Below are 23,408 nucleotides of genomic sequence, written 5' to 3'. Positions count from 1 at the left end.
CCTGCTTTTCTGCTCTGTCAACTGTTTGTCTAACACTCTCTTTTTGTTCTACATCTTCTTCCTTTTTGTTTCTCATCTGGACTTCGCTTTTGAGGTGTTTCAACTATTGTTTTAGTTGCAGAAAGTGACTGATTTTTTAAAAAATAGATTGTTGTGATTTATTTGATTTGGGTGAGTTGTAAAACCGCTGTGCTCCCAAGTTAATCACCAGACTTTGGTTCCAGTATCTAACCCCTCCTCCTTCTCTTCTCTCCTTTTCTACAGAGTCTGGACCTGGTTGGGTTTTGGTCACTTGGTTACCGCTCTCTCCCTGGCTCTTCCTCTCTCCTCAGCATCCCTCACACCTCTCTGCAGCACGACGGCAGAGAAGCTAGCAGCTGATCGGGGCTGAATGGCACCGGCCCATCTCCAACTCACCATAGGCCCCTGACGAGGACATAGGAAGAGCAAACACCAAGTCAGTCGAAGAGAAATCACCTGAACCATCATCTGCACTTTCCACCATGGCAACCAACAGGGAGCACCAAGTGCGTCACATGACTGGCTTCCCCCGTGCTATGTACCCGTTCACCTTTAACTCCATGAGGAGCCACTCCCCCTTTGACCTGCTGGCCAGTAGCCACCTCTTTGGCCGGTTTGGGGCAGACCTTCCCAAGGAAATGGCAGCATTGTGTGAGTAACAAAATTTTTTCTCTACACAACTTACACAAGCAGCTGCTGACACTTGTTATACAGCACTGAAATAGAGAATACTGCCCCAAAAATGTGTGTGTGTAAGATTTTCCATTTGGTGGATTCCTTAAAAAAGGAAGAAGTTTCTTTCTCATCAACACACAAGAAGATGCATAAAGACGCTCCAAGCTGACACAATCTCATGATATTGAGACCTACAATGAGCTTAATTCAGAGTCGAATAAAAATGAGGTTAAAAAAAAAAATCATCATGAGGGTTGAAAGTAGTCTGTGGTTGAAATGGGAGGCAAAAAAAATTCCTAATCCCACACTCAGCACATGACAAGATAGTGTGCCGAATGTGACCAGTCCTGTTTGTTCCCCACAATTTTGGGAGAAGAGAAGAGAAGAGAAGAGAAGAGAAGAGAAGAGAAGAGAAGAGAAGAGAAGAGAAGAGAAGAGAAGAGAAGTTTTTCCATGTGGTAAACCAGGCAGATGGCAGAGAAAAAAAACAGAAAACAGCTGGGAAAAAACAGCAAACATAACATGGTCCTCTTTTATTATGTGCTGCTTGTCATGGACCAACTCATTACATTAGAATAGAAACAAATTGCCTTAAAAGAGGGACGAGGCTTATGGAAGTTTAAATTGTTTTTCATTTCAACTTGGAGAAGCAGTCTGCGTTTAGACAGAGACAGATAAAGTTCCCATTTTGAGTCACAGGGGGCGCCACTGCCCTGCACTATGAGTGAGTGAGAGCGTGACTGCAGAGGTTTACACAAAGACTGGAAACATTGTGACCATTCAGGCTGAAGTTGGGTCAGTTTCTCCTCTGCTATATTATACTGATATATGGTGTATTATTATATTATTTCAGCATATAAGATATATATTTAATATCCTGAAAATTGTATTTACTCCTTTTCTTATATTTTCTCCTTTATTTCTATGTTCTTCTTCACTTGAATTGTGTTTCCCGGACACTACAGGGCCACAGCACTAGTTCATTAGATCTGCATTCAGTACGTCATTAGTTTACTGTAATGTGAGTTCTGTTGCTATTCCAGTTATGCAAACTACACTTGGACTTACTATAAATTCATATAAGAGAGAGAAATATTAACTCAAACTCAATGAGTTGCAGTGATCAGAGAAAGTGTGTGTGCTCTGCTCCAGTCACAGTACTGTGAGGGTAAACCTGAAAGCATTATACATTGTTTATTGCCACTGGAACCATTTGTAAATCATCAATTTATGTCATCAATTGCCATTTTTGGCATAAACCACGCAACTCTCCAAGGTTCCTGACATATCAGATTTTTCAAAATCCTTTTCACTGCAACTTGTGCAGCTTCAGAAAAAACATGCAGGTACCTGCAGCCTTAATCTGTGAGCGTGTTTATATGAACACTACTATCCTCAGGTTAAGTTTTCTACATGTGACTGCTGTGTGTATATTGAAATGTCCCAAACCAGCAACTTGTATTCATATTAATCCCTATTTCGTACAGTGTCCAAATCAAACACTGTACGCAGAGACTTGTTTGCGGAGTCTCCCACATCCTGTAAGACTGACATCAGTTTTAGAAATACCTGCTGAACACTCCCGTCAGTTAGTATGAGTGCATACAAGTGCACTTCTTGGGCCTAACACGAGGGAGTTCAGTGAGCTAGTAGCAGTAGCAAGTATATGATTACATCTCTGACATGTTGCCTCTGGGTGTTTATGTTTACATACACAGACAGAGACAGAAAGACACGAGAGGCCACATTATGTCAGTCAGGAAAGATGACAATAAAATTGGTCACATGCAACAAAACAAGGAGCAAAGAGAAGACTGTCAAGCACTTACAGTTCAAGTTTGTCTGATAGTTGACAGTTGAGGCCAACGAGCCAGAAAGAGAAGATTGTGAGAAAAGCCTGGAATCAAATGTAGGATCATAGTTCCACGGCAAAACAAGGCAACCATGTTTCATTTCTTAACTTTGTAGTTGGGTGTGTGTGATAGGAAAGGGGGTCGAGCATAAAATTAATTAGGCTTTTGACATTTCAACATTGTCAAAATAGATTTTGTAGCCAAGTTATTTGACCCATAGAGCAAAATCATGATACCGTATCTGTGGGCTGTGGATCAACTTTTCCAGATGCTGATTTCCTCAGTCCTTAAAAATGCCATTACAAGGCTGAGTTTCATTATTACACTTGGACTGTGTTCCCAGGATTGTACATCATTTCATTCAAAAAACAGTTACTCTTGCTAAATGACAGCTAACACTAGTGAACCGACAGTTACCTCACTCACAAACAAGATTAAAAGTTCACACAGTTTATTTCATACACCTGACTCCTGTCACATAAGTATATACTAACCATCCCTCGGAGGAAGGTTAAATACAACTGTAGCAACACAGCTAATGATTTAAGATAGCCCCTCTGTTTTGGACTCTGGTTCACATGCCAAAGTCCAATTCACTGCAAAAAATGACCCCATTCCATTGACGTGAATCAGTAAAGTAAAAAACTTTTTTTTGACTGGCATCCTTTGGTGGGAAGTTAAAGGTCTGTTGCACTGCTGACCACACCTAGCATGATGGATAGGACAGAGAGTACTGACCACACCCTGAGTATACTGCTACATCACTATGGTGAGAATTTCAGCCAGTGGCAGTCCGCAAACACAAGATATTTGTGCAGAGCTAAGTTTCTCATTAATATCAGCTTAATTTAAACAAAGCCACTGTGAGCAGGAGGGATTTACAGATGTTATTATTACATCTCTTATCTGGTAGTTTATTCATCGCACTCTTCACATTACAATGTGGGAAACACATTTATCCATCAGCTAGATTTTAAAAATGATTTTTATTATCTCCCTCAGGTGAACTGACATCCCTTATGTAAAATGATAGTTAGTTGTGGCTGTCAGCCAGCAAAGGGTTTCTTTACTGAGTATTTTCAAAGAGGAGGAAACCAGGCAATTAATGAGCACATGCTTTACCATCAAGGAAAGCTAAAGTAAGTTACTTATCTCTGATTAGTGCAAAGTGAACAAAATTATACAAAATTACAGTAGAAGTTTAAGTGGGATTTGCTAATTAATTCAAACTGGGTTCTAATCAGTGTGAGCGGACAACTGGGCTTTGTTTCCTAATGAGATGAAACTCAAAGCATCCCTGGACTTGAAATTAGCGGATATCCACATCAAAAGCTCCCTGCTATGTATTCAATCATCCAGTAATTTCTGTCTTCTTTTTCTAATAGCAGTGGGAATTAGTGTGAACACACAAGGAACTCTCTTCAGTGAAAGCGTTTCTGCCCAGTGCTTCCTGGAATTAGTGTAAATACATGATACAATCTCTGGATTTTCTTAGGAAAGTAAATATTTCTCACATTTCTCTGGAAATAATGATTTCTGTCTTTTTCTTCATGAGCTCTACATCCAAAATCTGTCCTCATCTGAATTATAATTTTTTTGTCATGAAAAGGAACAAATCTCACTGTGGCGCTATCACAAAGAAGTGTATTTTTCCACACTGAACACAATGTCCTTTCATAATATCTCTACTTGTCACATCTTGTTCTTTGTAATGTATTGAGTGTGTGTGTGGTGTGATATTAGTAACTTGAACCTAAAGGCACAGAGCGAGGCTTGTGTGTTTTTCTTTGTGTCTGTCATCACATGCACTCTGTTTAAGCACATACACATTTTACGAACACACACACACACACACACACATTTCCACTGCCACTCTGTAGGCTGCACATTCCAACACCCATGAATATCACAAACCAGCAGTCTTGCACTCCTTGCCTCACATTTGTGACTATATTTGTGCGCTTGCTGATGACCGCAATGAGACTTTGTGCAAATATCTGCGGCGGAGCTGAAGGAGCTGCTGGTGGAGACACAGACAGAGAAAGAAAAGAGGGGCCATTGTTCAGCTCTGTGTGTTTGTGTCAGACATGAAGACAGGATGAATAGCTGAAGAACCTGATTGTGAATAGTTGTAATGTGACTCGCTCTTCTTACAGGTTGTGTGTGTGTGTGTGTGTGTGAGAAGGGGACACGGCTGACTGGGGAGTCCCGTGTTTTAAGTTTCAAAGGCAGGGGGCTGCATTTGCCCAACTAAAAGAGCAAGAGAGAGCTTACTTTTTGTTAAAAGTGAAGGAAAATGAGACATTGTTTTTCTTCTTCTTCACATTCTCCCCCCCTGCATTTGTGTGTCTCTTTCCTCAAAGCAGCAACAGGGGGCAGGGTGCTGCGAGGCGGGGAGGGTAATTGTCTCAAGGTGTGGAGAGAGCTCAGCAGGCTGATATTGTGCAGCTCTGCTCCCTGCAGTGTGTCATTGTAGTGTGTGTGCATGTGTGTGAAAGTGTGTGAGTGTGCGAGTGTGTGCCTGCCAGGATGGTGAAAGACAGGTAAAAACTCTACTCACTGAGACCGAGAAGAGGAGGGGGCTTTCTAAAAGAGAACTGTGTTAGAGAAATGTGTTTAAAAAAAAAGAAAAAAGAAAGAAAGCCGAAAGAATGTTTCCTATTATCTTCTAAATAATAATGAAAAAAAAATGGATTCAGGGTGTTGGGGGAAATATTAATATACAAACAAACAAACAAAAGGAGAAAAACAAAATAGAGAATTGTAATGCAGTATGAAGTGTATGAAGCCACAGGCAGGACAAGTTGGGAAGTCAGTGTGTATGTGTGTGTGTGTGTGTGAAGGGGGGTGTTAGAGCCCCAGTGGGGGTTTCTTCCAGAGTTCATCCCTCTTGAACGAGGGAAGGAAAGGGAGGAGGTGAGGCTGTCTCGTATACAAACTATCCAGACTCTGGGCCAGTGTGGTTCGCCCGCAGCAGAGTCGCACTTCAGTGTGACTGCACAGTCCAACAAGCTCCAGGAGGGAACATAACCGAATCCATTTGAACTGAATTGAGGGAATTGAATTAGAGAGCCACACATGCCAAGAACGAATGGAAAAGGACAAGAGAGAAAGCTTTAACAGACAAATAAAACTTCATGTGGTAGAAATGGATGGATGTTTAGCACCCCTTCTCTTCTCTTCTGTAACACTTTATTTTATCAGTCTGTAAATTTCTAATAACTTCCTATCAATTATGAGATTTTTTGGAAGCTCCCTGGAAAGAACTGATTTAGCGCCAATATAGATGAATACTGACAGCGTCCAGTTGGTACACTTACAATTAATTAAGTCCAATTAGATGCCAAAAGATAAGGGAAACATACAAAAAATTAAAAATGTGTCTACATACAAGCATACGATTCAATATATGTAAGGCATAAAGGTTCCAACAAAAAATAAATAATGAATTAATATTTAATTTGGTTTAAAGAGGCCAGTTCTTTTCAGGTATTTCCCTTGTAAATCAGCAGCTCCTTGTAAACTCAGCATAACTAACTAACAAATCTTGGCCTCTGTTTTCCAAACAAGTATTATTACATAGTTATTTTTCAGGAAACAGGCAATCAGGAAACTATCAGTGAATAATAAGCTTGTAAAGCTAGCTGGTTTGATGGGTTTCTTTTTCTGTTTTGTTTTTTTTTTTTTTGTACTTAATACACTGTTTATTGTTTGTTTATGTAGCCTTATGGGAATAATAATTTATATTTATTTTAGGTGTGTGTGTGTGTGTGTGTGTGTACGCAGATATGTTGCTGTGGTCACTTCAGAGAGGCACTCAATCCTACTTTCCCTGTACAGACACCACAGGAGAGCATCTATTTACAGTGAAAGCTGAAGAATTTGGAAACTGACACCTTTACTAAACTGCTGCTCTCTCAGCACCTTTCCTTCGTGCTCCCAACAAACTCTGTGAGGTTTGAGTTTTTAGGGGTTTTTTTGCCCAATGTGGCAGAGCTGTACTGTTTGGCAGAGAGGCTATTTGTTCCCTTCCTGTGGCAGAACAAAAAGAACATTAACGCTGAAAAAAAAAAGAGAAAGAAGAAAGATTTGAGGGAGGGAGTAGGGGAGGTGAGAAGTGTTTGTTTTCATTTGCAGAATATGAAATATGAAGAGGCAAGCAGGAAAACTTGAAGGAGAAATGAGGGCGGGAGAGAAAGTTTGTTGAACGGCCAATCAGAAAGCAAGTACACACCCCGCTTATGCTGTGTGTCCCTCCCTTGTCTTCTTCCTCGACCCCGCCTCCTTTCTGTCTGCTGAGGGAGCATGCAGATAGTTGGCTGTGTCTGTGGTGGAGTGTGAGAGGCCCAGAGAGCCGGCGAGAGGGGAAGGGAAGATCAGTTACAGCAGGCAGGCAAGCAAGTGATCTGGGAACAGAGAGGGTAGAAGAAGTTTGTGTTATAGAACAGAAACAAGGCAAAGAAAGACAGGACTTCCAGAAGTCCATCCAGAGGACTTAGTCTGGAAGAGGCAGGACAGGCGGTCAGGGGGCAGTGGCACAGACAGACAGACAGACAGACAGACAGGGAACACCTGGACCAAGCAGGGCATTAAGTTACTTTGAGTAACAGGAAGCTTTCTCTGAGTTTTACAGCCACTCTCTCTTAGCTCAGCTGCAGAGCCATTGCAGAGGACAAGAGCAGTTGTGTTGCTGTGATCTGAGAGGAGCATGTTTGACTGTATGGAAGCTCTGGGGCTGGCCCCGCGGCCCCTCTTTGATGTATCCGGACAAGGCTCGTGCATGCTAGGAAGGGCCACCCCTTACTTCTCCGGCCTGGATCCCTTCGCCTGGGCCGGGACTAGCAGCATTCAGTGTGAGTACTCAACTTGTCCATCAGACTGCAAAACTAGCAGCTGTGTGTGTTCATGTGTGTGTGTGTGTGTGTGTGTGTGTGTGTGTGTGTGTTCTTATCAGAGCCCTAGTTTTGTTATCATAGAGCTCTCTCCACAGGAAGAGTCAGATTCCTTTCGATTCTATGTCCCATTCTCACCCTGCAGTTTGTTTGTTTATGTGCTTAGTGTGCTTTTGTGAGTGTGAGTGAGTGAGTTGGGCAGTGCATATTTATACACTGTGGTATTTGTTTTCTTTATGAATGACTTCACATGATTGACAGCCCTTTTAAACAATGTGGGACCTGACCCGACGATGTGTCCAGAAAACAACAATCACCAACGTCCAAACAGAAACAGCACTGACAGATTGAAGGCAAATGGGCCTGGAAATCACATGGTTGTGATTTGGCCAATAAACTCAAACACGGAGCCACAGTTAGTTAGAAACAAATAGTTCACAAGAGAGAAATGACAATATTAATGATCTGGATTGGACTGGATTTTACAGCATGAGCAATCTGTTGCTTTTCCACAGATTTGATTTGTGTGGGTGTTTATGCAGCTGGAGGAGGCTGCTCAACACCAGAGCTCATTTTCACGATATTCTTCAAAAAAAAAAAAAAAAAGACTGTAAAAATGAGAAGTTGGTTAAATGATCAAGTGTGAGTCACGTGACATGTAAGCACTCCCTGTTTCCTAACTCCACCGGCTAGACATTCTTTTCACAGCTCCTCAAAAGACAGATATTGCATCAGGGTTTAAAATACAGTGTCACACAGAAACAGTCACAGAGACAAACACAGCAGAGATAAATGAGAAAAATACACTCTATCTGGCAAAATAATGAGCAGACCTTTTGTTATTGTCATGGAGTCCATTTTCAGACTCTATGATTACACTTGGCTTTGTGGCTTGGAAAATCAAACATTGACTCTATCTATCTATAGAAACTGACTTGCTGTAGTCTATTCATGTGTGCCACCCAATTTTTATTTCTCAAAAGTGACTGTGCTCAAACTGCAAATGGTTTGGGACGTCCCCACTGAGCACCTAGAGTCTATTTATCTTAGTAATTATTTAGATACCAGGGCATCAAGCGCTGTCAAGTCCACAGTGCTCTCTAATGATGATGCATGAGCAGTCAGGATGACAAACACCACAGCAGGACCTGTCTCAACTCGCTAAGGAGCTTCGCCAGATGCCAGGCCGAAAGACAAACGTCCACAAATGGTCATTAATCATGTTTTCTTTATATAAAAATCAGCTTAGTTTCTTTTCCTTTAGCTGTGAAGGTTGCAGGTCTGGGATCAGCAAAGAAAATGCACAAGAGACCCAAAAAGATATTCACTGACTGACCAGAGGGGTTTTTAGTGTGTGTGTGTGTGTGTGTGTGTGTGTGTGTGTGTGTGTGTGTAGGGGGTGGGGGGGAGTGGAGTCTGAATAACCTGTTAACATTAATGGACAGTAACATACAAAGAGGTGTTACTTACATTTGACATTCATACCTTTATTTATTTTTTGTTTTTTCAACAGCAGAGCTTTTGACTCGACTGATTTTCTTTTAAGCATAAGCTCAACCGGCAGATTTCAGATCCCACTGCTTAACTGATTAGTTAATAAACAGCAACTGCTTCGATCAATGAATTGTTTCAGTCATTTTCAAGCAGAAATTCCAACTTTTCTCAGACTGCAGCTTCTCCAGTTTGACTTTCTCAGTTTTATGTCATTGTAAACTGAACATTTGAGGGATTTGGTTGAACAAGACATTTGAAAATATCACCTTATCCTCTGGACCTTTATTGCTACAGACCAAATGAGTAATCAGTTAACTGAGAAAATAATAGGTACATCATTCAATAATGAAAAAATCCTTGAAACAGCTGCACATTTTTTCACCAAATGATGGGTTTTGCTATTACACTGTAATAGTATATTCTTTCTCAAACTGGGTATAGTGACCATTTAACTCATTCATTCCAAGATTTTATATTTCCTGTAATTTCAGTCTGACTAAGGGACTATAAATATTGTGGTTGAGCCCTTGAGTCCCAGTCATTTGCCACTGTAATTAATTCACCAGCTTTCTTTTATTTTGCCCCTTGTGAAAGAAAATCGCCGCTGACTCTTTCACACTGACACCTTCAGTTTATTGTCCAAACCAAAACTGTATCTGCTAAACTGACACCAGCAGGATTGTGACTGCAGTGAAGGCATGATCCCATAAACTGCATAGCTGATCAGTAGCCTTCACTGGAAAGTTAACAAAAATGATTAGTTTGCTTCTTCCGCATTGCTTCCAGCAAACTTGTTTCATGTGAAGATGGTAAATTCCTGACAGCATTTTGGCCCCCGTGTCTTTTTGACACATGCTTTCTCTCCTTGTCTTAAACAAGGAGAGAGGGGGGGGGGGGGGGGGGGGTCATCTTTTCCTGTGTTTTTTATGTGAGGCAGTTCAGCACCTCTCTGCCGTCCTTTGTTTCAACGTCAGGAGGCATTAAAGGGAGCAGGGACATGCCAAAGTCTGTCCGCTCTCTCTGTCACGCAGCCTCTCGTGCAGTGGGGGAGAGTTTCTCCTCTGTGTGACATTTGTTTGCCTCCTCTTTTGAAGATCCCCACTTCCTACACTTCATCCTCCCTTCCAATAATGTGTATCTGTGTGTGTGTGTGTGTGTGTGTGTGTGTGTGTGTTCCCTCCCAGCAATAATGTGTAGTGTTTAGTCTTTGCTCACACATAGCTCATCTTACATGCCTTGTGTTGTGTAACCAAGAGCTTTTAATGATACAATTACAATTACAAAGGGTCAATTAAGAGATTAGGTGGTGCGGAGGGGCATGGGCAGTTGAAAGAGGGCGAGGGCTGAGTGGAGGGATGACACCAGCTCTTGGTGTTACAGGCCTTGAGGGGAAATGCTCTCTTCTTCATTCAGTGATAATCTGCTTTTTCTTCTGGCACCCTCTTCTCTTTAAATAGCCTCTTCAAAGCTAGTTTAACAATGGGCCATCATATCATCACATAGGAGGAGAACAGCTCATATAATACAATGGGGAGACGCTGTTACTGCCAATAGCTGATAAAGAAGGAAGATTTGTATAAGATAAAAGATAAGTAGTTTCAGAGGAGGTCTGTTTGGTGTGTTTCTTAGACCAGGAGGGGCTCAGCTAACTATTTTGGCTGGACCTGCACCAGTATCACTAGTCTTTAATAAAATGTACAAATCTGTGTCATTAGGTTATGAATTACTTGCTGGCAGAGCCACTCGACAGAGCATCTGGATGCCTGTGGGCTGTCTCTCCCTAACTGTCATTGTGTCAGCACTGGTGAGAAAGAAAGTCTAAACAACAGCCTCTGCAGACCTGGAAATTCAAGTACAGTGTGTGTGATCATCTCTACTAAAGCAGATTCTTATAGCTGCAATAAAACCGCTTTGCCCACCCCTGTGTGTACTAGGTTAAGGCAATTGTTATAGCTATACTGAGAAAGAAAGAGCGATGCTATTATTATGTGTTCTGGAAAATGTACTCTCTTTAGTTGCTTTAGATGCTGAGTGGACTGAACTCGTCTGTGGAGTGAGGACAAGAAAACACAACCAAAATGTATCTTAACCTGCGTATTATCAGCTTCTGAGGAATCATTTTACATTAAACTCATTGATTTTACACCGACTTTCACTCAAAAAGAAAAGAAAAGAGTGCCTCTGCAGCAATACTTATTGTTGCATCTACTCTACTTGTCCAGCTTCTCTTACTTTAAATAACTCAATCAACAGATTTAGATTACATTTGTATAACTGCTATCTATATCTGATTTCCTTTCGTGTGAGAATGTGCCTGTGTAATCACAGAATATTTCAGGTTACAGTCCACCCCAGCAAGTAAAAGAATTTGCATCAAGGCAAAAAGTACACAAAAATAAAACTGTGACCACCAGACGAGACTACATTTCAATCTAATTAAATTTCCTTCTGTTTTTTTGCAGCATCAGTAAGATGTTTCCTGTGGACTGCCACATGCCCCACACTCTGGCCATAAACAAGATTATCAGACAGATCATGTCTTGTCAGACTATTCAGTTGTTGAGAATCATGCAAACACTGTAATCAAATTATTACTTTAATCTGGTTATTTTCAGTAATCAAGTTACAGTTTGCATGTTAATATATTGCAGTTACCTTTGACTCATCTGCTGGGAATGTGCGCATGACAAATAGGTTATGGATAAATGATGTGTCGATCTGACTGAGCTGAATTTCAGATGTAAAATGATAAGAATATGATATTTTTGCAATCAAAGTAACAACAGCTGTAACTATAACAGCTGCAGGAGCAGAACCAGTCCCAGGCTGCTGATTGGCGAATGTCCCTGAGTCAAACAGCCTGAAACCAACAACTTGTGAGGTTCAGAGGGCCGTGTTCGAACTTGTCTCCAATTGTGAAGACTCCACCACAGCACATTAACTTTGGCTGAGTTCGGCCTTTGATGATTATGAGCTGTTTGTGTGTCTTATGAACTATTTGTCAATTACCCCAAAAAAAACTACAACTAGACCATCAAACTCTCATGATATATCTTATTATACAGTAAATAACAGGACTAAACTTTTCATCTCATTGACTTACATGAGTATCCGTTTATTTATTTATTTTCATGCCAAAAAGCTTTTAATTTAACAGTGTAAAATCCTGAGGTCAGTGGCACTGGATGTTTTTGAGGGGCCATGTTGGCTCCATGTTGGTATTATATTGAAGGTGCCCAGTATGGAGGTGGAAGCTGATTCTGACTCTCTGATATCAAAACAATAGAAAGCTGGGTTTATTCTGTGTTTAAAAAAGAAAGGGTGCATTGTATGTATGATGGTGAATGGGAAGGGCAAACCCAGATTTAACAACCTGTCCCATAAACACACCCTCCCCCTGCTCTGCAGACAAAGCTAAACTCCATGACCATGGGGAAAAAAAACTAAATAGAACATGAATGTTGTTTTCCAGCAAAACCTTGCCTCGCATCACACATGGTCAAGCTCCGCTGAGTGATGTTGACTAATTATTTTAAGCTCATCTGGTCCAAAATGTTTTCAGTACGTCTGAAACTGGAGGGACTGTTTTAAAAGTTTGCAGCTTGTCCAGGATTTCTGTTTTTCTATATGAGTGTGTGTGTGTGTGTGTGTGTGTGTGTGTGTGTGTGTCCCTCCTTTTTATAAGTGTTTGGTGCTGCTGTTTTTATGGAGCCATCTCCTGGACAGTAGCCTGGTCTTCACAGCCTTTCCTTTAAAAGGCGCTGCCAGTGACAGGAAGGGCTCCTCCTCCTGCCAGGGCAGGAAAGCAGGAGAGGACAGAGGGGGGAAGAGGGTTATTAGTCAGGGTTGAGCTGGGGGGAGGGGGGGCTGGTATTGAACTTAGAACAGCTGATGAAAGAGATTGTCACTCAGGTCTCCCCCATCTCCTCCCTGCTGTCGTGGTAATTACTCACTCAGCATATTTGAGGTGGAAACTCTCCCCCACTGTTTATCTGCTCATGAATTACAACTGAGTACAGTAACTTTAAGCATAACCCATTCATTTTATAATGTAAAATATACACCAAAGCACTACTCTATTTACTAGTTGCATCACCTTTTCTCTTTGAAATCAACTTAACCATGACATCTTTGTGTGATGGCCATTCAATCATGAAGGACACTTACTCCTCTGTTTTCCTGCCCTCTCTCCTCACCAGCGTTGTTGTGCTCAAAGTCACACTGAGAACCATCATATGCTGTCCACTCGACCCATGGTCCCATGCAGCAGCCTACACACACACATATTCACAAGCACACGCACATTCCACAGCATGCTGCTGAACATTTAGTGAGTTATGTAAAAACTGAATTCGCCATCCATTTCATTCATCATGTGAGGACTCTGTGTGAAAGAATACGCGTCAAGAATATGAGTCAAAACTGTGCTTCTGCTGTCTTTGGAGTTTTTCCTGTGTTTTCACAATTAACCGAGTCACAAGTATTTCTCAAATTTCTGCCCTCGCTCAGAGCAAGAACAAATTAAAAATGATTAAAGCTATAGTTTAGTCACTATTAAACTCTTTGTTCGTAGTATTATCCTCCACTCCTCTGTAGTGTGAGGCTCTGTGGAGCCCCCAGGCCAAAGTCTAGTTCAATGAGATGTGCGATGTTGGCAGCTTGAGCCAGGCTGAAAGGCCCTATAGGCCATATGTCACACCGTGTCGTCCACACAGCCTCTCCAAGAGGAATGGAAAAACCTTCAACATCAGTGTAAAACAAACCACATGCTCACTGTGTTCGGGTGTTTGTGTACTATATGTACATTCAGGCTATAAAATTCAAACAGCTGTAGCTCGATGACACATGGCGTCAGTCACTGTGTATTCTTTCTCATGTATTTGTCAATACAGACTGACAGATCAGTTCTGTGCTGTTGAAACATCCGCTTCTCCGAGTTCAGTAAAACTCTGCTGAGGACTGACACCTTGAGTCCTTGAGTTTCAAGACACTCGGGCATCAGAGCTGATAAGGACGGTTTCTGCTTTCAGAGGGGCTTCTGTTGTCTAAACAGGGATGTGCTAGTCTGACAATAAACAGTGAGTAAATGTAAGAGGAGGAAGGTGGGACGGACACACACAAACTGAAGAGATCAGGTGAAGGAATAACAGAAAATAGAGCCCTATCGTACAGGGGATAGGAGCTAGAAGTGGAGTTTCCTGTAGCAACACTTTAATTAAATGAAGTTCAAATTTCAAGAAAAAGGGAAAATGGGCCTTCTAGAGGACACTGAAAAACCAGAGTGGAAAATGCATCATATGCCAGTTTAGATTTATAGTTTCGATTGCATGTGAAGTCCTGCATAGTAGACATATCAAGGTAGCTGATGAAGCTGATTCACACACGTCATCCTGTCCCTTCTGTGTCCATTAGCGGCGTGCTGATTGATGTTGTGACACGCTAAGGGGTTAGCTGTAAGTTAAGAAGAGGGAGGTATTTCTTTCAGGCTGAGGCGCTGAGGCTGAGCTCAGTTCAGGGTGATGACAGCTGCTGACAGTTTTTGGCTCCTCTCCTTCTTTCTCCACGCCAGGTAAAGTCCCCTCCTCCCCCTCTTCTCTCTCTCTTTCTCTCTCTCTCTCCTCCCTCTCTCTCATTGCCCTCAGCCCAGTGTCTCTCACCCTGTCTCTCTCCCTCATGCTTTTCGTGAGTCACATCCCTCCTCGCCCTCATCCTCAGACGCTGTCAGTCACTACCTCTCTCCTGGCGCCAGATGCAGCGTCTCCGTTTCAGTGGGAGCTACTTTTCCACTTGTTCTCTCAGGGCCGCTTTTACATTGTCAGTGTTACTATATAAACAGAAAACAACGATCAAGTTTCAGTGCCACTCATTCAGCTCCACCCCCTTTCACTTTACCTTCCACACCTGGGCTCTAATGCCCCAAAACTGACTACATTATAGTATGTAGTACCCCCTGCTCATCAAGCAGGTCTTTGTTTACTCATAAATCTGTGTAGGCAACATGATACTTTCTCCAGCATACTTAGAACAATTTCAACTCACTTATTGTTGGAGCGCACTGCATGTTATTTACAGCTTTTTGTAGAAAGTGCTTAAAATAGTGGGCAGGCACGACTCTAAGGAACTTTGTTTTTATTAACATCTATTTGGTCCATGGTTTTAAAATAGCAAAAAATTCCAGTCACAGTTTCCTGTAACTCAAGATTCAGGTTTCATAATGACTATTTGGTCTCATTTACAGCCCAGAACTCAAAGATAGTCAATTAACTATCATACAAGACAAATCCTCACTGAAGGACTGTAGCTCAATCCATCAGTCTTTTTTCATCATAATGCATCACCACTGCTGGGCCAGTTGTTGTTTATTTCTGGCTGCTCTCTCTTGTTGGAAACCAGTTGTGTCTTTCTTGAAACGTAGCTGCTTCTTTGAAAATGTGAGTAATGTAACTGGTCACAAAAACTGAACAAAGGAACGTTTGGTATATTTGCTATGAATGGTTTAAGTGTAGTTCTGGTTATTAGTTATTAGTTATTATTAGTTTCAGCTTAATTTCCTGTCCATCAAGCTGTATTCAGTTGTATTCATCTTGCATCATTTTCAAAGTGTCAGCCATTTTCACAAGTGAGACAACATGATTTTGTACATGCTTCCTAAAAAAAAAAAAATTGTTTTAACAACAAAAAACAAAAAAAGATTTTAACAATTCAGCATGTAAACATTAAGAAATTTAGGAAATGCCAACTGTTTGGTTCTGGATTTTTGTTAGGAAGTGCTGAAATCACTAACTGTTAAATGTCAGTGTTGTGAAATGCCTCTACTGGGAGGGAATAACATTTATTACAAAGCAAAATAAAGAGGTCAGCAGTTTTGATAACAAATTAGGCAACTGAACAGTGGCTGCCACCAGAATGGCAGTTATTTGACATTACATGAATGTGGGAAATAAATGGAATAATTTAGTGTTAATGTCAGCCCAATCCATCTATGTTTTAAGTTGCCATGTTTTAAGAAGGCCTGAAAACCTGTGTTTGCTCTGCGCAAGTTAGAAATGACATCAGCATTGTTCAAGTTCACAGAGGGGCTTTAAAACAACAACAGAAATATTCAAATTTATGCACACACGTCATCAAAAAAATGAATGGCTGGTGGTGTGTGGGGATCCCAGTTGGTGTGTTTTGTATTTCCATCTCAGATTATGCTCACTGAGAGAGACAGTGTCCCCAGTGAGTCATATACACACACTTCCTTTGAATAATTACAGACCTATAACTATGTCAAAACCAGGTACATGCACAACACATGAATATCAAGTTAAAAACACGGTTTTATTTCTCAGTTTCTGAAAACACCTCATGATTAACTGAATGTTGCGTCATATTTGAGCACATTTGTAGATGTTGAAGCTGCTGCTCATGTACTTAGTAATGGCCTTCTTCAGTCAAGGTCAAAGTTAAATGGTCAGGATTTTATTTAACCTCTCGGCCACTGGGAAGTTTCTGTCCTCTACCTCACCTCCTTCTCTCCCTTTCTTTCTCTTTTCATTTTTCCACTCTCTGTTTTTATTAGATTATTCCTTTGTGCCTTTGCCTCTCTGTTTTTTGAAACCTTACCACTCTTGTTAATGACAAGCTGTGGGTTCAGGTTGGGGTTGCTGTGGTGGGGTGGGGGCCACATTTGGTTCAGTCCTGTGCTATCCATTGAAGGTGACAGGAGGGGCTGTGACTTTGGGTTTTTGACCCCAGATTCTTTATTTTTACTAGGAAGGGATCCAAGGATGGAGCTGTTGATGTGAATAGCTGCCCAAGGTGACTGGATCCCAATAAAGAGACCGTCAGCCTGGCCGGGGGCCTCCTTCCCATCTCAGACACAACGTTTATAGGGCCTGCTTATGAGCCTGGGCAACTATTAAACCCTGTCCAGCCTGCACTGAGGAATTTAGGGCCAGGAAACAAGGGAGTGGGGGTGGGAGTGGGCAGAGGGAGGTGAAGTTGGGGTTACTGAAGGTGAAAGTTGAAAGGCATGTTTGAAGGAATCTGGTTGTTCTTTAGTCATCACCTTTAAATCTGTACCAGGCGTGTTGCTGCTGTACTCTTCTGTTTGAATCTGAGTGTAAGGAACCACAGTTTTAATCAGCTGGATGTTCTTGTGTCTGCATCTGTTTTACACTGTTTGTTTTGAACGTTTTCATTAGCAGCAGTTGAATGACTTTGCCTGTGGCCGGCAAATGGTGTTATACAGTGTGCCATTTTCTGTAGAGAGACAGCGGGAAGGAACAGAGGGAGACAGCCGAGTCTCATAAACATCCCGCCTCTGTTTGTTCACATGGGGCTGGAGGTATATAGGCAGGTCTGGTTGGACAGCCTTTCAAATAAAAATGTGAGCTTGTGCATGTGTGTGTGTGTGTGTGTGTGTGTGCACACAAACACACACGCAGACACAAAAATTCAGATGTCAGTCAAAAAGTCAACAGAGGTATGTTGCTCCCCCACTCACCAGTAAATGGAGAAGCCAATCAAATCTCAGCTGCCAATCAGCATTTTATCAGCAGGGCCATCTGGCCATCAGCTAATTGTGTCTCTTTTAAGGCTGTCAATCAGCAGTGTCCCCCCCTCTCCTCCTTTTTCTCTTAAAAATGTCTGCCTTTGAGCTTGCCTTCTGGCTCCAAGGGGTGGCCTGCATGGGGTCGGGGGTTGTTTGTTGACCACTCTCTCTTAATCAGTTGTTGTATTAGCTTTCATCATAGTTTCAAAGACTTTAAGAACTTCTGTAAACAAGGTGTTTCTTTTCTTCCTATGTCTGCAGCGGTGGAGACCCAGAGCACCAGCTCAGAGGAGATGGTGCCCAGCTCTCCTTCTCCCCCTCCTCCTCCTCGGGTCTACAAACCCTGCTTTGTGTGCCAGGACAAGTCATCTGGTTATCACTATGGAGTGAGCTCCTGTGAGGGCTGCAAGGTAAACGAAGCCAGAGATGCATTTCGCCATAGAAAGGGTTTACAGGACATGTATGATGTGAACAGCTGATGTCCACTAAAAAGAAGGCCAGAGTGAGAACCTAAAGTTCAGCTAGAGCCTGGACACAGATGTCAGGACTGCATAGCTATAATGTTTGCTGTTGTTAAGCTGCCCTCTAGTGTATTCTTACTAATACTGCAGTGCAATACAGTTTCCTCTGTGTGACCAGCAGTGTACAGTATACAAGACATTTTCTTTTTATCGATTTCAGGGTTTCTTCAGACGCAGTATTCAGAAGAATATGGTGTATACCTGCCACAGAGACAAGAACTGTCAAATCAATAAAGTGACCCGCAACCGCTGCCAGTACTGTCGGCTGCAGAAGTGCTTTGAGGTTGGCATGTCCAAAGAAGGTGAGTATCTAGGACAGCAAGCGGCTCTGGAAAAATTATCCTTCACCGATCAAAAAATGGCTTAAAGTACAAGGGATTGTACTTCCTGTGTTTCCCTGCAGCGGTGCGTAATGACAGGAACAAAAAAAAGAAGGATGTGAAGGAGGAGGTGGTGCTGCCAGAGAACTATGAGCTGAGTGGAGAGCTGGAGGAACTAGTTAACAAAGTCAGCAAAGCTCACCAGGAGACCTTCCCATCTCTGTGCCAACTAGGAAAATACACCACAGTGAGTTTATTTATTTATTTTTTATGAATAATCACATCTACCCCGAAACACTCACAATCCACTTTAGCGTTAGCTCACCGCTTTGCCAGGAAGACAAACACAGTTATGGACTTTTCACAGCCACACAGACACAAGTGTTCCTCTGTCTCTCTCCCAGAATTCAAGTGCTGACCACAGAGTACAGCTGGACTTGGGCCTGTGGGATAAGTTCAGTGAGCTCTCCACTAAGTGCATTATAAAGATTGTGGAGTTTGCCAAGCGGCTACCAGGCTTCACTTCGCTCACCATCGCTGACCAGATCACCCTCCTCAAATCTGCATGTCTGGACATCCTGGTACCAACCACATGCTCTTATTATTCTTTCAATCGTTTCCCCTCCCACCACTTCCACCTCCCTAACACTTTCTCATTTGTCATGCTGATTAACTTGTCAATATGATACAAAAATGTGACTCTGAACAGCTTTTATTTTACTAAATGCCCACTTATGTTCTTTTGTATCTATAGATGCTGAGGATATGCACTCGTTACACACCAGAACAGGACACAATGACCTTCTCAGATGGCCTGACTCTGAACAGGACACAGATGCATAATGCTGGCTTTGGTCCACTCACAGACTTGGTGTTTGCCTTCGCTGGTCAGCTGCTGCCTTTGGAGATGGACGACACAGAGACAGGGCTGCTCAGTGCCATCTGCCTGATCTGTGGAGGTAATCTGGGCTTCTGATTTGTTTCTCTTGACATCATCTCCACCTGCAGTCATGGAGTCGTTGATGGAAAGGAACCATAACCAAGATAATTTCATAGTTTAGAAATCAGCCAGTATCTTAAAGCTTTTAAAAGTGTTAATTTGTCTCATTGTTTTGCAGTTCCCTTTCTATCATCCTGTGTGCTGTTACTCTTAATATTCCCTCTTCACATTGGTACTTCCCTCTTACTCTCTCAGACCGTATGGACCTAGAAGAGCCCGCGAAGGTAGACAAGCTGCAGGAGCCTCTGCTGGAGGCTTTGAAGATCTACACCCGCCGCAGACGCCCAAACAAGCCTCATATGTTTCCACGTATGCTGATGAAAGTCACAGACCTCCGAGGAATCAGCACCAAAGGTCAGCTGAGGCTTTAAATGTCACAACCACAGTTAAGAGTAGAGCTGGCTATCAAACCTCAACACTTTTTCTGGTGCAGACTGAAATGCATTTGTAGCACAGAGTATTAGCCACTTTAAAATACTTCAAATTATGTCAGATGTCTGGACAATTGCCATTTTAAGACAAAGTTCTGGTATGGCGACTTGTCTTCACAAGTTAACAGTTGATTATTTTGGTATCAGTATCGTGCTCTTGTACTGGCATTAGTATGAAAAAAATTTCAAATAAAATCCAGCCTAAGTCACTTTTGAGATCTTGGAGAAGGGTTTCATCCCAAATGAGACATAAAATATTTTTAGAAAAGAGATGATGAGTAATAAAAATAAAATTATTTAATTTAATTGTATCCTAAGATTGTATCTGCAAAATATTTCTGTCAGAGAGACTACACCATCATCTGCATAAATGGTGAAAATGGCAGGGCAGAGGCATTGTCCTCCTAAAATGGGATCAACTTGTCAGTGATTTCAAGCCTCTCCCAAGTGAAAAATGACACAATGTTTGAGAGACCTCCTCCTCTTTTTATACCATAACAATTTACTAAATATGCATGTGCCTGCTGTAGGTGCAGAAAGAGCCATCACACTAAAGACCGAGATTCCAGGGCCCATGCCTCCACTGATCAGGGAGATGCTGGAGAACCCTGAGGCCTTCGAAGACAGCAGTGACTCAGGGGACAGCGCTGCCGCGGCTCCTCCTGCTCCCCCCGCTATTCAAGCCATCAAGCAAGAGGAGAAAGCCACATATGAGTCCGCCGTCGAGGAGGAAGAGGAAGAGGAAGAGGATGACTACTGGGATGAAGAGAAAGAGCGAGGGGCAGACAGTGATGGGGAGCCGTGGGGGGAGGTGGCGGCAGCGGCGGCAGTGTGCAAAAGAAAGGTGTGACTGGGAAAACACAGTGAGAGAGACACGATGACGCTGCTTCCTCCTCCACATCACTGAGCCCTTGCCCAGCAATGTCTCCAAAAAACCTCACAGAATTAGGCTCTTATACAACAACGTGTTGCATACAGCGCATCTTTACATATACTGTATATATACTGGACTGAAATTAAAATGTGTTCAGTTCAGCATAAGAAACATGGAATGGGAGAAGCAAAAGCACTAAATATCAGTGGGTTGAGGAGAGCACCATTTAAAATCACTGTGCCAAAAAACTGACTGACTGTCTAAAAGATATTTCAAAAGTGTTTTGTCCACACAGAGAGGAAGAAGAGGTGGTAGACAGAAGAAAATGCACTCCTCCGCTATCTATAAGGGCTATGCTTTGTATAAAATTGATGGTAAAAATACATTGTAACAACAACAGAACTCTATGTGGTGTCCATTTGCCGCCAATGTCTTCTCAAAATTCCTTTTATTACTATTCAGAGATATGCAACTTATTTTTTTATTGTACGGTTTTCGTAAGCATGTACACATTTCTGTTAAGTCTTTATGCTTGTTTGTTGGACTTTTTTTTTTGTTTGTTTTTTTATATTTTCACTCAGTCCTGCTCATATTTGACTGGACATATCTGTTTTTAAACTCTTTAATTTTATGCATTTCTGCTTTATTGGACACAAAAGCAATAGCAAAGTTAGGAACGAGCAATAGCAAAGCGAGAGCAGGTCATGAGCAGGACTCAAACTCACAATGTGACAAGCACATGGTGTGTAAGTTAGCCTACTAATTCATGAAAATCTCTGATGGTTGTAACAGCTGAAAGAGAATAATAATGTATTTACAACTCTGGTGCTTTTGATCCAAATGAGATTCTGACAAAGATGCAAAACAAATACAGCAACATATCTTCACCTTTCAACAAAACAAACACTTACAATAATAATAATTTAAAAAATACTAATAATTAAAGTGTAGATTTAACGTCAGCTCACACATAAGCTCAGGTTGATTCTATCAGGGCAATGTCTCACCTGTCAGTAGAGTATTTTCTCAGAAAACTGTTTGTGTGAATGCTCTGACGTAACTTCCCCATCTTCAACAACAAATCTTACATCAAAGAGTAGGAATGATTAAAAACTGAAGCTGCTGACTGTGCTGTAATCGGCCTTCAATCAGCAGCCAGGTACAGGTAAGCCATAAGATCTTCATTTTGTAAGTGTGAGTCAAATCATTAAAAGCAGTTTACTTAAGAGAAAACCTCAGGTGTGTATGTGTGTGTGTGCATGAGTGTGTAACTGAGAGCATTTACCAATACACAGAGTGATGTTGTAAAGATGTGACTGTCATACTGTCAACGCCATAATCCACAGTGAGCATTTAAGAGTATCTTATAAATGCACACAAAAGATTTCAAAGAAACGGTTCCCCTTCTGGTGAACAGTAGGACACTGATGCAAGCTGATCAAAAATCACCAAAATAGCAATAAGTATTGCACTTCACACCTTTTAGGTTGCAACCGTCCAACATAATCAACAAAACAATTAATTGACATTGGGTGACCTGCCCTCTGAAGCATAGGACTATAGTTTCAAATGATGTGTGTTTATGTGTGCTGTACCCAATGAGTGATGCAAAAACGTGGATTTTGTAAAATAAATACCTATAATTTGTTTTTCCATTGAGACAATAGAACTTTTTAATGCAAAATGTGTAAAATTGTCATTATTTGTGTAATGAGACACAATCTGAGTCTTATTGGACTCCATCAGAAGATTCTCCATCAGCCATTGTCCTCCATGGCACCAAAACATCACAACAGAAGTTTGAAGTGTTCAGCAGTAAAACCATTGTGGGAATACACCGGTAGTTTTGGAGTTAGATGGGTCTTTAGCTCTAAGTATTAAATAGTCAACAGTGAAACCATTTTAGACTCTTGAATTGTGATTTAACTACTACAGAATAGAAACATTACAACCATGTGACTGGGGTTATCAAGTCTTTTTTCTCACTCTGTTTCTCTTCCTCCGTCTCACACACACAGTCAATATTTTGCACATCATCAGCTAATTATACATACTATGTTATTTAGTATTTAAAGATGTTTCTACATTACATAACCATGATATTTCATAATAAGTTGTTTCTTTTATCTGTTTTCTTTAACCTGTTTCTTTTCTCAAATTTGAGCTGGTGCAATAAAAAGGCCTTGGAAGAGACCGCAGAGGCCAAAGCTCTATACAAAGCATGTGGGTAAATAAAAAAAAGGCCAAAGATAGACATTACATTTACATTTGGACAAAACAAAATCAAAGTTATTAATGAATAAAATTCTATTAATGTCATTGATGTGAAATATATTCACTTTGAATTGTGGGAGATTTCATGATCCCAAATTACCTTTGAAGCTGGAACCATTTTATCTCTGTATTTTATATATTTTGTTGTCGTTGTGTCTTTTTTAACAGATGTCTTACTTTTTATAAACACAGACTTTGTAGTGTGCAAATAACTTGTCTTTGTGTTCAGGGATTCAGGCACCTCATGAGTTCTGTATCAATTTGAATTATATCAAAATAGCTCTGATACACACACACACACACACACACACACACACACACACACACACACACACACACACACACACACACACACACACACAAAGCCTAGGCTGATCTGTTATTGTTTTTATATTTTTATGAAAAATTAATACTTCTTAGTCTAATTTGTTGCATATTGTTGCTCATTTGTTGTTTGTTGTTGTCTTTCTTGTATTTTTATAAAGGCGCTTTTTGTTCTCAGACCTCTCAGTGT

The 23,408-nt window shown here is 41.4% G+C and overlaps 1 protein-coding gene across 2 annotated transcripts; it reads left to right on the top strand.

Annotated features, from left to right (window-relative positions):
* Positions 1–362: 362 nt before the first annotated feature.
* Positions 363–23,397, top strand: rargb (retinoic acid receptor, gamma b). 2 transcript variants are annotated; one of them, XM_071493791.1, is made up of 8 exons: positions 363–672; positions 17,736–17,884; positions 18,156–18,297; positions 18,399–18,562; positions 18,720–18,896; positions 19,070–19,274; positions 19,511–19,669; positions 20,277–23,397. In XM_071493791.1, the coding sequence occupies exons 1-8, from the start codon at positions 504–506 to the stop codon at positions 20,594–20,596; spliced, it is 1,485 nt and encodes a 494-aa protein (XP_071349892.1). In that variant the 5' UTR covers positions 363–503; the 3' UTR covers positions 20,597–23,397. The 2 variants fall into 2 exon arrangements, with proteins under 2 accessions (XP_071349892.1, XP_071349893.1); XM_071493792.1 differs by lacking the exon at positions 363–672 and adding an exon at positions 6,840–7,402.
* Positions 23,398–23,408: the final 11 nt, after the last annotated feature.

Source organism: Trachinotus anak, unplaced genomic scaffold (genome assembly GCF_046630095.1).
Source record: "Trachinotus anak isolate AG129_WGS33_773 ecotype Australia unplaced genomic scaffold, CSIRO_AGI_Tana_v1 ptg000013l, whole genome shotgun sequence".
Lineage (NCBI taxonomy): Eukaryota > Metazoa > Chordata > Actinopteri > Carangiformes > Carangidae > Trachinotus > Trachinotus anak.
Note: the sequence above shows the minus strand (reverse complement) of the source record. Positions and strands in the feature narration are given on the sequence as shown.